The sequence below is a fragment of the Olea europaea genome, unplaced genomic scaffold, assembly GCF_002742605.1.
Source record: "Olea europaea var. sylvestris unplaced genomic scaffold, O_europaea_v1 scaffold405, whole genome shotgun sequence".
NCBI classification, from domain to species: Eukaryota; Viridiplantae; Streptophyta; class Magnoliopsida; order Lamiales; family Oleaceae; genus Olea; species Olea europaea.
Window position 1 is genome coordinate 359000 of NW_019260152.1, and position 20379 is coordinate 379378.

A 20379-nucleotide genomic window follows, 5' to 3' on the forward strand; every position below is an offset into this window, starting at 1 on the left:
TTTAATTGTTACTTGATTTAGATTAAAATCTTAATCTCTAAGATTTTAATCTTTATGAAATAGGGGGTGGACCTGAACTTCATAAAAAGTATTAGTTTGATAAGTTTTAATAATTTTTGAAGCACAATAGGAATTCTATAAGTAATAGGTCAGGGTTATTTTTTGGACTGTATGTTTGTAGGAAATAGTCGAGATGAGACCATAAAGGCGATTGAAGTGTTAGATTATAGACAAAAGACGAGCTATTATTTTTCAAATGTATGGATTACACATAAAATATTATTGACTATATTAGTTACAGTTGTAACTATCGAGAAGAGCTTATCAAAGTTGAAGTTAATAAATCTTATATTTAGTCAGTAATATCACATGTCGAAGAAATTGGTCATGGTGTCAAGTCAAAAATAAAATAAATTCCAAAATAGATTGCTTGCAATATTATAATTGTTGATTTCCAATCAAAAATTTAAAATTTAATTTAGACATTTGAAAGTCTTAGATTATTAATTTTGAAACTTTGAATAGTTTTATTTAATAAAATTAGTGTATATATATATATATATATATATATATTAAATATTTTTAGGGTACCATATTTGAAGTTGACTCGAGAACTCCCAAAACTTCAGGACTGACCCTATAAATGTTGATTGATTTAGGGTTTGGATTACTCATTAAAAGTTAAACAAAGTGAAGAAAAAAAATATCTTTTGCTTTTGCCCATATCACTTTAGTTCAAATTGGAAAAACACTTGTCAATTTTTGAGAAGGTAATGTCCTCATAAAATATTGTTGTTTGTGGTTCAAATTCTCCCCTTTTTCTTCTTACATCCTTAGCAAAACCGAAAGAGACGAAATAATTGAACTTTTATTCATTTAGTCGTCACCCTATCCCACCCCATCCCATCCCAGCCCACCCTCACCCTTATTCATTGCCTCTGAACTTTCTATAAAGTGATCAGCCACAATACTTAGGAATGAAGATTTAGCACATTTATGACATGTTTAGCCACGAATAAATAAGTGAATCATAAAATATTAGTTACATTATTGTTAAAATAAGTAACTTCTTTCTTTGTAAAATAAAAAATAAATAAAAATCGCTAATTGGCTGTTATTTTACAAGGATATGATCACCATAGAATGACTCCAAATTAGATGATTACATCGCAGCCCCAAGGTAATTTATAAGTAGGGACATTGTGTTAATTAACCTGATAATAAAGATTAATTAGTGATAATGAAAGCTAAAAACAATGATGATATGAGCAAAAAGTGGGTCAATTTATGTAATAAACATGTTTGATTAGCCAGTAGTGGGAGATTAAATTCCAAAAAATGTTTGTCTAAGGAGAAAAAATTATTGAAAAAAGAAAAAAAAAATGGTGTGAGTGACAGATTGGTTTTGGTGATAGATATGCCCAATCATCAAAGGGTGATTGAAAGTTTGAATCCCACATGAGGCAAAAAGAGACATCAAGTGGGCCATTCCAGTTTTTTTGGAGGAGAGTACTGGTAATTTTTACAATAATAGAGTCTTCATGAACAGCTCTATTGATTTAGACTATTCAATGTCACCACCACAGGTAAACCCTACATCATCAATCCAATAAAATAAAAAAAAAGGAAAAAAAATCTTGTTTAGATACACTAAAAAAAAATCATTGTGCTTGGTTCCATGAATTATGACAATATACACTGCAAGTAGTGATGCAAATTCTTGGAAAAATAGTCCAATTAAACTTTATTCTAAGATCTCAAACAATTGAAGGTTAATGATAGCAACATGTTTTAGTTTGAAATTTGGATATTCGGGTTGAGATCACTTGATATTTATTGTCAAAATATTTGATCTGAAATTATTAACCCCTAGTTTGGCTCCCATTCTTTTGAAATTTTAATGGTTGGGATAATGTTTTTGAAAAATGTGTGGTTGAAAAAGAATGAAATTTTTCTGATTTGCATGTAATATTATTTTATGAAAGATTGTGTGGTTGAAAATAAGATGAAGAAAAAGAATGAAAATAAGGGCCAAACAAGGGCTAAATAATGTTATGTGTAAATCATTTAAATATTGTCTTCAATAAGTATCTTCACGTTAACGAAAAATTCATTATTTTCCCATAAAAACGTGCCTTGTATGCTTTTATACTGCATCGAATCACTTCTCTTTTATATGTAATATAGTATGGTAAGGTTTAAGAACAATGTCACCTAGTGAGAAGGCTCAAGATTTGAAAATCATTAACATACCTTTTGAGATATAGGCTATCAAACTTTCTGATTCTGATAATTAATATTTATTAATTTAATTAGATGAGGTTAATAATTATAAAATGAAGGTTAGATCTTATGGTTTTACCTGTATTTAAAAAAAAGGTTGAACCCCAACCATAAGGGCCTTCACCGTCCCGCTCCTAGAGCTTTTTGAGGGAGGTAAATCGTGGAATGTGCCTCAACAAGTTAGAGAACAAGAGCTGCATGTATATTGCATCTACAAGAAGTCCAATTTCATGTCTTAGGAATCGAATCTCCACATTGTGACTGTCAACAAGAAATGAGATAACCTCACTCATGCCCTCTGTACCACTGAACTATGCCCGAGGCGGTTTTACTTGTATTTATTGGTTCAATATGGCCATATCATGTCCTTATCATTTAGAAGATTGTATCAAAAAAGTAGAGAAAATTTGATTTGCTCAGAACAGAAATCTACTCTTTGCCAACTGGGTTGGGGGCACTGTTGATGTGTACTATTAAAGGCCCGACTGTCTTTTGTGAGACCTCTCGTTCTGAGGTACCCTAAACCTAAGATAGGTTTCTGCACAAAAGATCAAAATTTATCAGATGACAAAAGCATATATACCTACTGTCTCTCTGTTAAGGACATTTTGGAAGCAAAGTCTGATCGAGTATTTTGGATGAATTCTGCAGAGTATGGCATTGTTTGGATGATTTGAACTTTGTTTGGTAATTTTCATAAGAAAATATTTTTACATGATCAAACAATTTTTCTTACCATAAGTTGTTGCAATTAGCTTATAATTTTATGGGTTTTGCTTGCTTTTATAAAGAGCTAAACAGCTTTCGATTGTCATGTTAAAAAGTATGTTTGTTGGCATAAAATCGTAAGCGTAAGATGTCAATTAAATAAGTAGTAAAATGGACCTAAACAATCAGAATGTAATTCTACGAAAACTACTTTATTTGAATCATATCCATTGTTTGAAGAAAATAATGTTTTGGTAAAAGTTTTAAATAAAAATAATACTATATTAGAAAAGTAAAAGCATTTAAACAAAATTACCTTTTCATGTTCAACTTTGATTAAACTATCAAATATGATAGTTAAAGTGTTGCAACTCACGATTTTACCATTGTTACCAACTTACCACCTTTAATTTCATCTCTCAAGTTTATTTCCTAAAAATGTACTAGGTCAAATTCTTTAATTAACTCAATTTACCTCTTTTGAATTCTAATCGATCGTATTAGTTGAGTCAACTTTCTATATCTTTATATAAATATGAATAAGCATTAACCAAACATATTAAGTCACCTAAATATTCAATTAAGACTACAACAATAGTAAATTGTATCTCTATATTTTACCCAATTGTCGTATTTTATTATGTAGCCTAAATTTATAATTCACCTCTCAATTTGTTACGATTCACAAATCATGAATTAATGATCAAGTAATTCAAGCATTAAAAAGATGTAAAATTAATACATGATTCAATTAACAAAACAAAGCTTGAGAATTAAAATTAAAAAGTTCAAATCTTGGTTAAATAGTTCGTTCCTACTAATGATTTAGTTACTCATAACGAAGGAAGAAAAACATAAAAATGTACAATGTATTTAAAGGGGGGAAAAAAGATGAAAATATTGTGCCAAAAATTTGCGTTTTAATGTCGAAATTTTGAAACTCTCTCCTTTGCTCTTTATTCTCTTCTATACTTTTCTCCCCATCTTTTTCCCTTAATTTGATCTCAAATATGTCTTCATAATGTGCCTAAATTTCTTGTATGCTTTAAGTTCTTTTCGGTTCAAATCTTGAATATTGCTCCCGCAACTCCTAAAAGCTTCCGCTTGGGTCTCCAAATCTCCATAGTCATTCAGGATTGGTCCTTTTCAAGTTTTGAATGTTTGGAAATCAGTCTCCACACTTTCCATAAGTCGAATTTCCCTCTCGAAACTTTTACATTCTCCAATTGCTCTATCAATGCCTTCCATCAGTAAAGTGACATACAGCTAGTTTTCAATAGCTTCAAACCAATTCCTATTTAACCAAAAAAAAAAAAAAAATCATTTCTTTATGTACCTCTAAATTTGGGTTATACATATGGAAACAATATTTACACTGGATTAAGTAGTATTCCACTCAATTTTCAAATACATATCAAGTTTGTAAGCCACAATAAGCTTGTAAATAAATTTATCGATGCCTTCCTTCTTTGAACTTTGGAATATTGTTGATATCTGATTATGAAAATGATAAGAAATGAATTATACAATTATAAGACCTTAAATTTCGGTAGGCTGGTAACTATTTACTTCCCATTAAATCATATGTTAACACAACAATTCAACTTCAAAATTTATTAAGAGTGCATTAAAGACAAGCATGTTTTGGTCTCTTGTGAGGATAAACTTAATAAGTGAAAGAGTTGAATTAGTGCTCGAGAAGGAATAATAAAAGATCAAATCTTTGGTTAGTTTCATCCAATACTCTCTACCTCCTCTAAAAGTCCTCATTTTACACAATATTAGCCTGTTTGCGAGTGATTTTTTGGCTCAAAAAATTGATTTTTTGACTGTTATTTCACTATTTCAGCCGTCATATTTGATTTCTTCTCTCATAAATGGACCCCACTTTTCTCTTAACGGTAAAAAAAACAATTCTCAAAATCATTCCCAAACAGACTCTATATAAAGTATTAGAAATAAAACAATATTCCCACTGCTTATTGTGGGACAGAAGACAGAAACATGGAAATTTATTGCTTAGTCTTGAATACTTTTTCCATTTTATTTTCTTGCGGATCCATTGTGGGCAAAATCAGAAACCAAAAATAAAAAAATAAAAATTTGGGTTCTCTTTAGTTATTTCTTAGCAAATACCAGTACATTTACAAGAGGAATAATAGAACAAAATTTGGAAGCATGAAGAAAGCGGGGTTTGCGGATCCTGTCTTGAGACCAAACTAAAAGAGAGTATGAGATTCATAGCATCTTTATCTAACTTTATCTTATTCTATTTTGTATAAAAATTCAGATCAAGAAATGGGTTTTGTTTGCTTTTAAGATGGATCAAGACATTATAATAGGCTAAACAATTCAAGAAATTTATAGGTCACTAACGAATAAAGTAAAAGCAATAAAAATGAAAAAGAAGCTTCCTTTAATTCATTCAATTTGATCAGCACATCTGAAAATGTCCCCATCTCTCCCTTTCACTGCCCCCAACATTCTTAGCTTATAGACTAGCTTAAGGAAGATATATTTTTAATTTTTTTTCTTGCAAATGAATGTAGAAAATAAGTAAAAGTAAGAGAAAATAAGCTGCCTAAATTTCTAGTACGGCAAAAAACATTCATACAACAATACAATTATAGTGTTTAAGAAGCCTATTAGCTTCTCTAAGACCACTAAAGTAAGCTCCATGAGTGGTTGAATAGTGTGTTCTGTGTGTTGCTTCTCCTGCAAATAGAATTTGTAGTGGGGAGGACGATGACGAAGAATCAGAACAAATAGTGACGGTTTTTGGTAATGGCTCGGCCAGAGTATCCAAGTCGTCGCCACTTGATCCTACGGCCACATAACTATATGATCCCAAGAAGAGAGGATCAGTACCCCATTTAGTCCTCAAAACTTTATCAAATTTTGGTTGAGGAACTCCTGCAGAATTACACAAGTTATGGGGTAACAAGTTTGAGACAGTTGTGGAAACCCCATTTAGAATCTCTTCATCGTTGAGGGATTCGAGTTGTAGGGCCTCTTTGCCTGCAAACCATGATAATAAGACTCTTGAATTGCTGTAAATTGGAGATAAAGAAGCTGTTCTCCTGATCCACCATGGGATTTTTGGGTGCCTTAAATTGGAATCTTTTTGATGAAAAACCATTTGCAAGAATGGAAATTTTGTTTTGTAACCATTGATTTCTTGATCATCATCTGAGTTACTTAGTTGCAAAAACAATTTGTCAACAACACCGTATCCCAGCCTTGAAATTGCTCCAGTCTTGAAACTAGGTAGTGGGGGGCTAAACAAACCAGAATCTTGTTTAATTCCTTGCTTAAGTACTCCAAGTGAAACTGTGAGAATTACGTGATCAGCATACATTGTTGATCCATCTGAAAAATGTAGCTTAACTGGCCATCCATTGTTGATCTCTCCGTTCTTCTTCGTCTCAAGCAGCCATTCGATTTTCACCACTTTCCGGCCTAACTGGATCAAACCGGCTGGTAATACAGAAACCAGTGATTGAATCACGCTCAAGTAACCTTTTGCAATAGTTATTTCTTCACCAGGAAACATCTTGTACTCACTCTCTGCATTGTAATCAAGACTGTGCAAGTTATCGGCCGATGTATAAGTCCTTTGCGTGTTCTCATGCATTGCAAAAATGGCTTCTTGGAGTGATTTTCCACTCCAATTTCCAAATCCATTGACAGCAAGCTTCTCGTCTTTAGTTAGGCTCCAATAAGCTTCGAGGCCTTGCTCCAGAAAAGAACCAACGCTGAGATCTCCAGCAGATTTGGCTGCAACTTGCTTCAAACGCGCAACGATTTCGCCATCTTCTTTAATCACTTTCCCTTGAGCTAAATCCATCAGATTCTTGAAAAGACTAGAGATAGACTCAACAAATGATGGATTAAGCTCATACCCTCCTTCAGCTATGGTCAAAGGATCCTCCAAATTTCCATCCATACATTCCCATGGCTGGTCAGATTTCAATGAATCGATTTCTTGAGCAATTTTGTAAACTGGGCTACCCCCAATTCCATGGATCCAAGTAGCCCCTAGCTCAATCCTGTCACCGCAAAATTCGGAAGTGTTAATTCTGCCACCGATTCTTGTTCCACCCTCTACAACGAAAAGCTCGAAGAGTTCTTTCGAGCCGGAAGCTGTGTAGAGCTTGTTAGCAGCTGTTAATCCAGCCATTCCTGCACCAATTATCACAATTCTAGGCTTTTTGGAGACCATTTTCGTTATCACCGAATTAGGCTAAGATATATCTATATTTGAAAGTGAACAATGAACAATGAACAAAATTGTGTTTTCTGTATGAACTTTGTGAGGTGAGAATGAATTGCTGAAGAGGATATATAAGGGAGTACCTAGTGTAGTGTACTCCTCGAAGGCATCTTTTTTATTTTTTTCTTGTTTTCTTCCATAGTTTATTTAGCTAATAAAGACATGGCTTTACTTTCTTGAAACTCTCTCTACTTGTACCCCAGTGCTGTTAATATATGTAATGACACCCGCAAAACCCTTATTTTCTGCCTCAGTAAATCTCACTGCCATCCATTGTATATACTTATGCTCACATGTATGTATTTATTTAATTACTCGTGTGGGTGGGGTGGGTTGAGATGGGAGTTGAGATAATATTGTAGCCAATAAGCCAAAGAACAATAATAGGTTGATGATGCCCGTCACCAACCTTCACATGTGAACCGGTAAACGACGGCCCACCAAACTGAACACTCTGAATGGTCCTTATTAGTCAATGAACTAGCAATGAATCTACCACTTCAAATTGGTATTCCCTACTAACAACTAAATGCTACCCATTGTAAAGATTCGGTTTTCAATCGGAATTTATCAACGAAAATAGCAACAGAATATTCGCGGTTGTTTAATGACGATGCAAGTCTGTATTTTGCAACGGTCATAGTTATAGCAAAAGACATTGTCAAAGCAATTTGTCGGTAATTATCGATGTATTATCTCATTTAAATATAAAATATTGAGGAAATTTTTACCTTCGATGTACCAACGAAAAACTTTCGTCGACAGATTGCTGTATCAAAGGGAATTTGTAGCATCGGCGAGCGACTGAATTTTTTGTTTTGTAGCAATTTGCAATATTCATAGACGTCCTTAAGGGCCTCCCTCCGCTTGGCCAGTTTACTACTACAAAAATGTAATTCAGTATTGAGGTGTATATACGATATGTTCTGGATAATTATAATGTCTTCACCATCATTCGCAAACCCTAATGGGACAAAACGTTTGAATGCCCACATGACAATTATAAATTTGCACTCACTCTAACTAAGAGATTAAGTAGACAACATTCATGTTCATCGTACAATCAGAGAGTTGTGCAACTCATCGAGAACGGAATGATACACGGTGTAGGACCATAGGACAACATCCCATAGGTAGCAGTATTGGCAAAACATTAATTAGAAAAGTAGTTATGTTTGCTAGGTCAAGTTGATTATATTCCATCTCTCCAAGTGCAACATCAAGAAATCGTTTGCATTTCATACCCAGACGTTGATTTTGTTTTTGTCATGTCCCATGTGTTTTGGATCTATATTGCTCATTGTGATGGCAAATTTTGGAATTTTCTTCTCTAAATCTCACTCTATCTTTTGGAAAAAGAAACCAATTTAGAAGATAATAATTAGATTAAGCAATTTGATCATAGTAATTAACCTCGAAATCGAATATATCAAAAGCCTCTGTTTAGTTTTGTTTTTTTCTTTGAACATTTGGTGAAATTTCGATTAGATCATACAACCTTTTAGGTAACATATTTATCTAGAAACATGATTTGGACAAATTTAAGTTTAATGAATTTATTAAAATTTCACTGGAATTCAGTGACCAAAAAATTATTTTTTACCCGAAAGCCTCTTAGGACCTATTTCGAAAAATTGTGAGCATAATAATATTGCGAAATACTTAGATGGAAGAAAAATAAATTCAAATATTGTTCCAATGTTGGAGTAAATCTTATCTAATACTATGTACCAAAACAATTTACTTGATACGTTACATTTACGCATTAATCTTGAAATGTTTATGACAATTGATCAACTCCAAAAGAAAAATGGTATCTGCAATTACGTTCATCTTAATTTATTATTATTTTTTTATTTTTTATTTTTTTTTTTAGTAGTCACCATATATAAACATAATTAAATCAAGTACAACGTTTTTTACAAACCAATTTACAATAATCAAACCTTCGTCTTTATCTAAAAAAGGTTGAACCACAACCTTGAGGGTTTCCACCGCCCCATCCCTAGAACTTTGTGAAGGAGGTAAATCGTGGAATGTGCCCCAACAAGTCAGGGAACAAGAGCTGCCTATACATTGTGCCTACAAGTAGTCCAATTCCATGTTTTAGGAATCGAACTCCCACACTGCGACTGTCAGCAAGGCGTGAGATAACCTCACTCTTATCCTTTGCACCACTAGACTATCCCCCAGGGGGGCAACCTTCTTCTTTATCTAATTATCTTCATAGAGGATGGTGCAGATATTTTGCTTAAATAATACAAGTTGCTTCAAAGGTGGCTCTATAAGATTTCTCTATTCTTTTCGAATATATTTATTAATTGTTGTTTCGCCTTTTTTAATTCCTTTGTTCTTGATCTAAAAGAATAATATTTTGACATTTAGAGAGAAAAATAATAAATTACAACATTATAATATTCTGGAGTTAATAAAAATTAGCTTCTAAGTTAAAGCAAGATAAGCATAAATGATAATAAACACCCATAATTGATAACTTTTTTGGTAGGGCTCCACTTCAACTTTAATTATTAACTATAGTGTACATAATCAAGTAGGTTGAGTTTGACCCATGTTAGATTCTCTTAAACTTAGCTAGGCCAAGAAATGTAATTAGATTTGAGTATATATTCGAGGTGTTGAAACATGTTAACTTAAATCTTGGACGACCAAAAAGTTTCAACTTAAAGGATTTTGGAACTCGAGTTTGACTCAAATTGACTCTGATGTTATGAAAGTATGATTTCAAATGACATCAGCAACCTGAAAAATAATTTTGAAAGGCTAAAAAATGGTCGGAAAAGGGGATATTTCCTATTTGATGCGCAAGTCAACTGTGAATTTAGCATTTGCATAAATAGATGTATATTAATCAAAATTTAGTAACAACTAGACTATGTTGTTCGGAAATTAAACCGAAATATATTGTGCTCATTTTCATAAAAATAAAATTAATCGAGAAAGTTAATACCTAATCAAAAAACGATATTAACTTGACTTGGCATTGATTGATACATAGAAAAAGGTTAAATAATTAACAATGATGATACACGAATGCACCATGTGAAGAAAGTGAAGAAGCATTGATAACAACTTAATTTACGAGCTATTAATGAGTATCATTAGACGCATTATTATACTAATTTGGATTTACCAAAGCATCATTAGTTTGCATCATTATCAAAAAAAGTCAAATTAATTCTTGAGTTCCAATTTTTCCTTGAGCACCCAATCTCTCTCTCTCCTTCTCTCACACACCCCAAAAAATTTCACACAAAAACACAATTTCTATCCAAAAAATGCATTGAAGGGTGTGTTCAACTTCAATGACTAGCAAACAAAGGAAATGGGTCATCTTGGAAATAAACTAATTAATACTTTTGTCTAATTAGGAACCCAATTTTACATTTTATTTACAGTTTCTCTCTTATCTATGTCTCAATTTTATAAATATTCAAATTACTTTTTATTCATACATATCGAGAGATCTGCAAGTGTTTTTCATTTATCTATTATTTATTTTTATTTATTTAAAACTTAAATCGTTATAAATACTTCTCAAATATGCTATTAGATTGTCATGAAGCCTTCTTGGCTGAAATAAAAAATTCTTCCATCATGAACATGATAAAAAAAATATCTTTGTATTATTTTCTAACTGCTAATAAAAGGAGAATAAAAGAAAAGGAAGCATCATCAAGTATTCTTGTATCCTGTGTGGAGCCGTTATTTTGTATTCATGACTGTCCATACCCGGGCATGGACCCAGCACCAAATGTAGATTAGTTTTATTCTTTCTTATGAGAACAGCCCCAAAAAAAAAAAAAAGAAAAAAAAGAAAAAAAGAAAAAAGAAAAAAAGAAAAATAAAACCAATTATTTCGGTCTCAAACTGTATACCTCGTAGTTGCAAGTTCTTGTTCTATTGTTTGTTCCACTAGACTCTTGTCAATTTCTTATTTCCTCTTCAAAGAGACCTATGTGCTTAAAGCACTAGGCATTAACAAATATACATGAAAAATATTATTTAAGTAGAAATTCTATAAATTAATAATCTTTATTAATTTATAAGTTTTTATGTAACAAGTCATATTAATTTAAAGATATCAGACTATATAATGTTTGTTGCTTCTAATATTGATTCAATGTTTAACTTAACCTTTTTCAATTAGTTCTGACAGTTATTAGAAGGTATACTTAACATTCACCTATTTTATATTTTTTATTCTGTAACATTTTAAAATGACATTATTGATGCGTATTGGTCAAAAAGTTATTCCAAATCTTCCCAACTGATATAAATTTTTTAAGAATAAAATTTACGATTATTTTATTTTATTTTATTTATTTTTTGAGAGATTGCGTGGTTAAAAAGTTGAAAACATTATTGGTCCACGTGAAAGATTATTTTATTGAAAAAAAAAAGAAAAAACAAAAAAGAAAAGAGTTTTATGAAATCCTAATAGAGACTTTCACGTTTTTGTAAATTCTAAAAGAATCAAGATACTTAGAAGTCATAGACAGTCATTGATGGGACATTTTACAGAACAGTAACGTTAAACAAGAAAAGATAATGAAGCACATAATCACAAACAGAAATTCGGTCACTAATCAACAAGAAGTCGTTGATTTCATTTTTTTCAACAAATTTTTTTTTCTATAATTTACCAACAAACAGTTATAATATCATTTTATGATTTTTCATAAAATTTTTAGGATTCTTATTTTATTCCTAAAAAAATTTCATTATATTTAATTTAGGCAAAATAACTAGTAATCATATTCAAAATTTAAAAATCACTCTATGAACTCTTTGTTTACCAATGAAATTCAAATGCAAAAGGCTTCTTCACTACTAGCTACACAAGTAGTACAAAATAAAACATGTTTTATATTGCCCCCCAGGGCATATCCCAACTGGCAAAGATGAGGGCGCTTCAAGATTAGCAGATCAGAGGTCGTGAGTTCGATTCTTGAAAGACTCTTGGAAGGCATATATTCACCTGGAAGGCAGGAGCTCTACTGGAAGACAGTGTGTAAAGATGGAAAACGACTTGTTTGACACTTTGGCAGATCAGTTGAAGGGCTCTTGAGCACTGATCAGTTTGGGGCACAACCTGCGGTTTAACCTGTCTGCAACTTGAGGGGTCAAGGTGTAGACTCCAGGATTTAGTTACTGTAAGGTGGATACCTAGATATAAAAAAAAATGTTTTATATTTCTTGAATATGCCGTTTTAAATATAATCTCACTCCAAACTCGATACTACTCATCAACACACAAGATACCTTTTTTAAAAAAGAAAAAAGATAAAAAGACATGATTCCATCAAGTACAAAAACCATCATAAAATGAGGTCAAATAACAATCCCAAATTCATATTACTAATGTGTGCATGTGCATCTACGAAATTGACATACACTCCTTGAGATATTCTTCCCTAACCCAAAAATCACCATTTAACTCTTGTCAATATCCGGCTTTATATCACCACCAAATCTAAAGACGCTGAAACTAAATAAATTGAAGAATTTATTGCATTGCTAGCCTTATCCTGACTGGCACAAAGAGGCTCTAATTTAGCTTCGAAGTCGACCAGATTAGAAGCATGGCTGGCCTTAGGCTAGGTGGGCTTGACAATGTCAATGAATACGTTCAAGCTATTATTAGGCACGTAATCACGACCCAACTTTAGAGCCTTAATGTGACTTAATTGACGATTAGTCCGTGTTCGAAGAATGTTGAAGTCTGTGTTTCAAAAGGAAAGGGAAAAGGTACAACATCAATCAAGTTAGAAATCTTGGGCAAAATCATTAAGGGGCCTTTTTTAGAATAATCACAAATTAATAAAGTTAATGATAGAAATAATCACTGACATAAATTCCATTTGTGATGACTGATGATATCATAGTCAATGAATATGACGCAAATTGTTATTTATAGATGATTCAAACAGAATTATCAACAATGAGCTGTTGATGATTACTAATGCACATTAGTCAACGATTATCGATGAAATGTTATCAATGATCATGTCTACAATCACCGATGGAGAGAGAGAAAAAAAGGCTCAATTGCATCAAATAAAAGATTCGGGGTACCAAAATTCAATAATTCAAACGTTGGGCATGAATGCAAAATGAAGATTCGAAATTGCAAGAACTCTATTGGATAAATAAAATAAGCGAACGGAGCAAAAAGAAGTGAAGACCTTGGAGAAAGTTCAAGTCAACTTTTTCCCAAAAAAAGCCAAGGCGCACGCCCTTGTCTACAGGAAAGGGCAGGCATGTCAAAGACAAAACGAAGGCGTCCAGGCACACACCTTAGTATAAAATGGGAAAAAAATTTGTCTTTCCTCATTTTATTTTGGTAAACAATCTTCTTAGTGTCATATAATTAAGAAAACACGATCCTAAGGATGATCATTATAAGCTAACTTTTGAGAGAAATAGAGAGAATTTACATCAAAGGTATTATTTGAAGATTTTTTGATTTTCTTCATAGTTTAATGATTCAAGTAATGACTTTCTTTTATTTTTCTTGTAATTTTCTTACATTAATATGTTAGCCTAAAATCTTTGTATTGGATGGATGGCAAAACCTTTTGATTCTTAGTTTTTAATTCGAGACTTTGTATTTCTATCTTTCTTGCCTTGTAACTTCATTAATATGCATAATTACATTGTTTTAATGTTTGCGCACCATTAGGACAATAAGTTGCTTATTCTTAGTATTGAAAAATTCATAGTAGGTAGAACACTTTATTGAAACATACGAATAATAAATATTAGGAATAATATTTATGGCGTGTGCGATCTGTTGACCTATTGTTGATTCTACGCTTTGATTATAACAAAAAATTTTCTTTTATTTCTAACATTTGAATTCGAGTCATTATAGCTATTGTGGCATAGTTGATCAATTGAAGACAAAAATGTTGCTATCAAAAGACTCGCAATGATAATTGAGATGGAAGTCCAGCATGGATGCCAAATATATCAAAACGAGCACTTCAACGTCAAACGTCGAAGATATTAGATTTAGAAAAATTTGGATTCATATGAAAAGATAGAACGCGTTAATCTTTAGCAATGAATCATCGAAAGCTCAAGATGAATTTTTATGCACGAAAAAATTATTTCTTAAAAATACTTGCATAAAACTATTTTCCAAAAGGTAAGAATCTCAATTCAAACTTCTCACAAATGTCATTTAGTTTGAAAAATTAAGTGAAAATGTTCTTCAAGTGTGTATATATTTCAAAACAATCGAAGAAGGAAAAATTTGAAAAAACTGTACAAGAGGACGTCCGTTTTGTCCAACAATCGAATTTTTAACCATCCTGAATTCTGACGCACAACAGCTAGTTCAGTGTCCGATTCAGAAGCAAAAATCCAGTTGAGCCGTCCGATTGGACAGAAATTTTTTCTTTTTAACCGTTACAATACTACCCCACTTTTCATTAATTGCAAGACATTTATGAGTATTAAAGTGAGATATTCTTGAGCAAAATTATTACATTCTTTGTTTATCTTCATCAAATCAAAATTTTGAAAAACTTTTGATTGAATCAATTTTTGGAAATCATTATTTTCATCAAAATTTTTCTTACCTAACACTTGAGTTTTATTCGTTGCTATTCATTAAAGTGTTAGCCTACTTCTCTCTTAGTACTTAATTTTGATTATATCATTTATTAAGAGAGAAATTGACATTGTAAACTCAATTAGTCTTGAAATTTGTGGGTCATATAGAGGTCTCGTAAAGCTCTATATTGTAAAATGATCGGTGCTCCTTGGTTGTAATCATCAGAAGTGTTATAAAAAATTGGATTGCACCATAAGTCAATCCATATAGTAAAAGAGGTTTTGCTCCTGATGGAGAGCTTAGTAAAAGAAGACATAGATCGTTGGTTGGGATCAAACTTCCATAATTATATCGCTTGCACACTCTCTTCCATTTTACTTATTTCTCTTGTATTTATGCTTATATGTTTGATTGACTTATTTTCTATTAAATTGTTTAAATTTAGATTTACTTTTGAAAAAGTTTTGAATAACCAATTTACCCCCTATTAGTTAGCTATTCTTGAGTTATCAATTGGTAACCAAACAGGTCCACTCCAAACATTGCATTGTTGGTTTACTTAAGACTAGCGACGTACGTTCATGTGGAGAAGATTTTGGGACCACCAATGTGTAGCATTGCGGTTGGCAAGCAAGTGGAATCGAGGATGGAAAGCTTTGAGAATGATAGATGTTGGGGCAAGTGCTATACAGTTTTGCCTCCTATATGACCGTTTGTTTCACAAAAGCATGATCAAAGCATTGCTGTAGAGGCATTTGTGGGTATACTTCGATATGCATTGTGTTGTAGTGGCTAGAAGAGCCATCCACTCAGGAACTAATGTAGAAGTGCATAGGATGAAGGTGGTGTCAAAGGTGACATGTACAACGTATTGTGGGAAGAGGTGCAGGGAGCGCTGTGGACAACCGTACATCATGGGAATGATGCCTCAATTGTAGAGGAACTTTCGGACCCACTAATTTGGAAGGAGTATGTTATGTATGGAGAGGCGAAGCACACATCCGCTATGAGAGCGTTAGCAGATTGAGTGTGGGAGTAAGTCATGGACATAGATAATTCCCCTATCCATGTGGCATGGCAAGATTGCTTATTGTAGGTTTATTGCTATTTTGCGGAAGTACTTTGACGATGTCCCTTATACAAGTATAATGGCAAGCGTTATACCTCATTATATTATGTTGATGTTGTATATCTTAGCTTACTAGCCACATGTGTGTTAAAGGTTGCCTTGGGGTGTCTTGGAACCTCAAGGGCCGAATGGGCAGTTCGCGATATGTGATATTAGAGCAAGCTGCTCATTTTCAAAAATTTCACAATCTTGAGTAATGGCTAACCCAAAATATTCCAAATCTTCAATGACATTCTACAAATCATCCTCCCTTCTTTGATGGCACACATTATAATTATTGAAAAGTTAGGATGATAATTTACATTCAATCAATAAATTACACTATTTGGGAAGTTATTGAATGTGGTCCCTATGTACCTACTAAGACTATTAAAGTTGATGGCAAACCCGATCAAACTGTTCATAAACCTATAGAGAAATATGATGAAGAAGATAAAAGAAAATTATCCTTAAATGGTAAGGCAAAAAACCTACTATATTGTGCATTAGATAGAAATGAATTTATTCATATTAGCCCATGTGATTCCGCATATGATATTTGGCATGCTTTAGAAATTACTAATGTTGGAACTAGTAAAGGAAATAAAAATTGATCTCTTGGTTAAAGAATTTGAAGACTTCTTTATGAAACAAGATGAACCTATTGTTGATATGATTACTTTCTTTACTAAAATTTTTAATGACCTTAAAGGTTTTGATCAAATTTATTAACAACTTGTGAGCAAAATGCTTAGGTCACTATCAGAAGAATGGAGCTTATTAAGGATATTGATAGAAAACACCAAAGATATCAACTCATATCCTTTAAAAGACTTATATGGAATCTTGATAACATATGAGCTCAACAATGTCAAAATCAAGAAGAAAACAAGGAAAAGCAAAGAAGAGACGTAGGAATCTTCTAAGGGACAAATTCCTCTTACATTGACAATTGAAGAAGGAACTACAAATGAAAATATGAGTGATGAAGAGCTCAATGATTTAGTCCTTCTTGTCAAGAAATGGAGGTATTCGAAATAATTGAAGATTCCAAAAGAAAAGAGCAAAAAAAAAAGTAAGAAAATTATTTTCTATGATTGTGACAAACTTGGTGACAAGAGAATCGAGTACCCAAACAAGAAGAAGAACATCAAGAGAAAGGCATTCCAAACCATGTGGGATGAGAGCGACAATGATGATTGTGATGGAAATGATAGTCAAGTAGAAATTGACAACATGTGCTTCATGGCGATCGAAAATGAGATAAATTATATTGAAAATGCTTATATGATGAGTTATCTACCTCTTAAGATGAAATTCTTAAGGAATTTAAGAAGCTTGCTTTAAATCACTCAACTCTTAAAAAGGAATACCACTTTTTGAAAAATGAAATGAAGAAAATTTTAGAAACCTGAAAAGAAAATATTGATTATGATTTATTAATTAGAAAACTTCTCCTTGAAAGAAAATATTGAAGACTTAACTAAGATTATTCATAAATTCATTCAAGTTTAAAAAAAAAAAAATTGATTTAATACTTGGTGATCAAAAGTGTGTTTTCGATAAAGGAAGAATTAGATATAAACTATTTTTGAAAAAAAAAATCTTTCAAAAATTTATTTGTCAAAACTTCAAATACTCATTCTTCAAAAACTACATGTAGCTTTTGCAATAAAGATTGACATATTGCTAATAATTGTCTAATAAAAACGGAAACATTTTGAAAGAAAGAACAAGTGGATTCATGAATCCCCCAAAACTAACTACAAAGGACTCAAACTTATGTGGGTACCAAAAATAAAAAAAAATTAAACTATTTTTTGTAAGTACCAGAAAGGATTAAGAGCAAATGATCGGAGATAGAATGTTACTATCAAATTTCAAAGAGAATCATAGAGGTCATGTCACATTTGGAGACAAAGCAAAAGGAAAAATTATAGGCATTGGAAACATTAGTAATCACTCATCTCCTTCTATTGAAAATGTAATACTGGTGGATAACCTTAAATATAATTTGTTTAGTATCAGTCAATTATGTGACAAAGGTTATTATATTAAATTCAACTCTTCTAGATATCTTATTAAAGATACTACATTAAAAGAGATAATATTTTTAGGAAGCCGAAGAAGGAAAGATGTTTATATCATGAATATTGAATTTTAAAATGATGAGAAAAGTTTATCAAGCTTAAAAGAGGATATATAGTTGTGGCATAGAATATTAGGTAATGTCAACATGGATCTTCTTTTAAAAATTTTCAAAAATCATTTCGTCACAAATTTAAAATTTGATAAAAATAAAATTCGTGATGTATGTTAATTTAGTAAATAAGTGATCTGACCAATAGAATTCCATCTAGTATAGCTGTGAGCTTGGCTTCCAAAATCAAACATGGCCATACGATGCTGAGAATGTTCGGATGCAGTGTCCTATGTGGTCCCTAATATGTCCCCACCACTCACAATTTTATCCTGGATGCGTCCACTAGTGTTGATCTCGTAAGATCCCATTGGTAAGGTACGCCAAACAACTATAATAGGTGGTGGTGGAGGAGGGAGAGTTATAGAAATACCTAAGAGTGGTGTAAGTGTGAAGCTCACTCTCCAGTTCACTGCTCTAACAAGTCATCCCATATAAAAAGAAGAGACCATGCGATATACCCTCCAAATAATCCGTCTAGCCTCTGTGTGGATATTCTTATTCTTTGCATCATTCCTCTCGATTCATAAAAACTAGAATATCAGTAGAGGAATGATAGTACGAATGTGTCCACAACAAACGTACTGTCCAAAGTACTTTCATCTCTAGAACCTCTGTCCAACATCTCTAAAACATGTCCCGAAATGCTACCATACCTGATCGGAGGTGCTGCTGCCAGTGAAAATATGATTGATGTTCTCAATCTCATAGCAACATTGACATTGAAAAGCCAACTAACATCCAATCCTCTCCTGAATGACTACATCTACTGGTCCTAAGGCTGATGAACCGAACGAATTAACTACCATGTTGAATTGGTAGCAAAGTAACCATCTGATGTAATCCTCCAAACAATACATTTTGGGACATCGCACATAAAGGTATCGCCCCTATTTGCTCCGCCATGTGAGGAGGAAGAGCCTGTAATAATCGTCCAAAATCTTAGTGTCATCAAAAAGATCCTAAACCCTCGCAGATGTGTGCTGCTTATTTGGTAATAGGGATGCTAATGTAGTATCACTCGTCTAGCAATCGTGCTAGAAGAACATCTATCTTGCACCAAGATACCATGCAATGTGTGTAACACAACTCTCTTCAACCTCTTCCAGGCAGGAGATGCCAAGGAGAAAATCGTTGCAAGTGATGGATCAGTCCCCATATAATATTTACCTAGTGAGAACTGAACCTAAAGAGAACCCTAAGACTGAAACAATCACCAAAGATTTATAGAGAAAGTGTCCACTACATCTTGTAGTCTCCTAAATCTTAGTCCACCCTAATCTATTAGAAGCCAAATCTCCTTCCAACTCCTCTGGTGTAATTGGTGTGTTTGTTCTTTAGAATCCCATAGGAACAGTACAAAGATGCTTTCCAACTTTTTCAGTACAACCTTGAGAGCCAGCATAGTTTGAAAAAGATAAAGTAGTAGAGATGATAGTATTGATCTCAATAAAGTAATTCGGACACCAGATGATAGTAGTTGAGAAGTCCAGCCTAATATCCTGCTCTTGACCTTCATGATGAGGTCATCATATAGAAAACTCCTCTTGGCCCCCTTAAACAAAGGAACTCCCAAATAAATAAACAGCTGTTTCTGATGAGTAAACTCAGTCAAGAATACATGTCTCCTAATCTGAATATCTGATGCTTGTCTAGGTAGTATAAGATCGTTCTTGTCTCTGTTCACCAACTAGTTAGAACCCTCCCATAATGCTCCAAAGAGTCGAGGACCTTCCTAAGAGATAGTTTATGGCCATTGGCGAATAAGATCATAATGTCAGCAAAAGAAAGGTGTGAGATAAGAATGCTACCTCCATTCCAATATCACATACTGGGATATGCCTTAAACCTCTTAGTGAGAAGGTAAGATAAATGATCCACAACAATAATGAACAAGGAACGTGAGATGAGATCATTCTGTCTAAGCCCATGTGAAGATGTAAAGAAGCTACAAGGGCAACAATTCAGAAACACTGAGAACTAACACTCTAAAATACACCTTTTGATCCTGTTAATCCACAATTGATCAAATCCAAATGCCTCTAGTATAGAATAAATGAATCCCCAATCCATTCGGTCGTATGCTTTAGCCATGTCAAGCTTTAGCATAGGATTTTCCTCTCGCACTTTATCATCTAGAATGTGGAGGAGTTCCTGAGTCACTAACATACTATTCCCTATAAGGCAATTGTGGATAAAACTCTACTGAGGAGAGATAATACGAG

The 20379-nt window shown here is 32.8% G+C and overlaps 1 protein-coding gene across 1 annotated transcript; it reads right to left on the reverse strand.

The window, feature by feature from the left end:
* Nucleotides 1-5386: 5386 nt before the first annotated feature.
* LOC111387474 (probable polyamine oxidase 5) lies at nt 5387-7524 on the reverse strand. The gene has a single exon (XM_023012029.1). It carries the CDS (start codon nt 7211-7213, stop codon nt 5600-5602), a length of 1614 nt encoding a protein of 537 aa, XP_022867797.1. The 5' UTR covers nt 7214-7524; the 3' UTR covers nt 5387-5599.
* Between the last annotated feature and the right edge of the window lie 12855 nt (nt 7525-20379).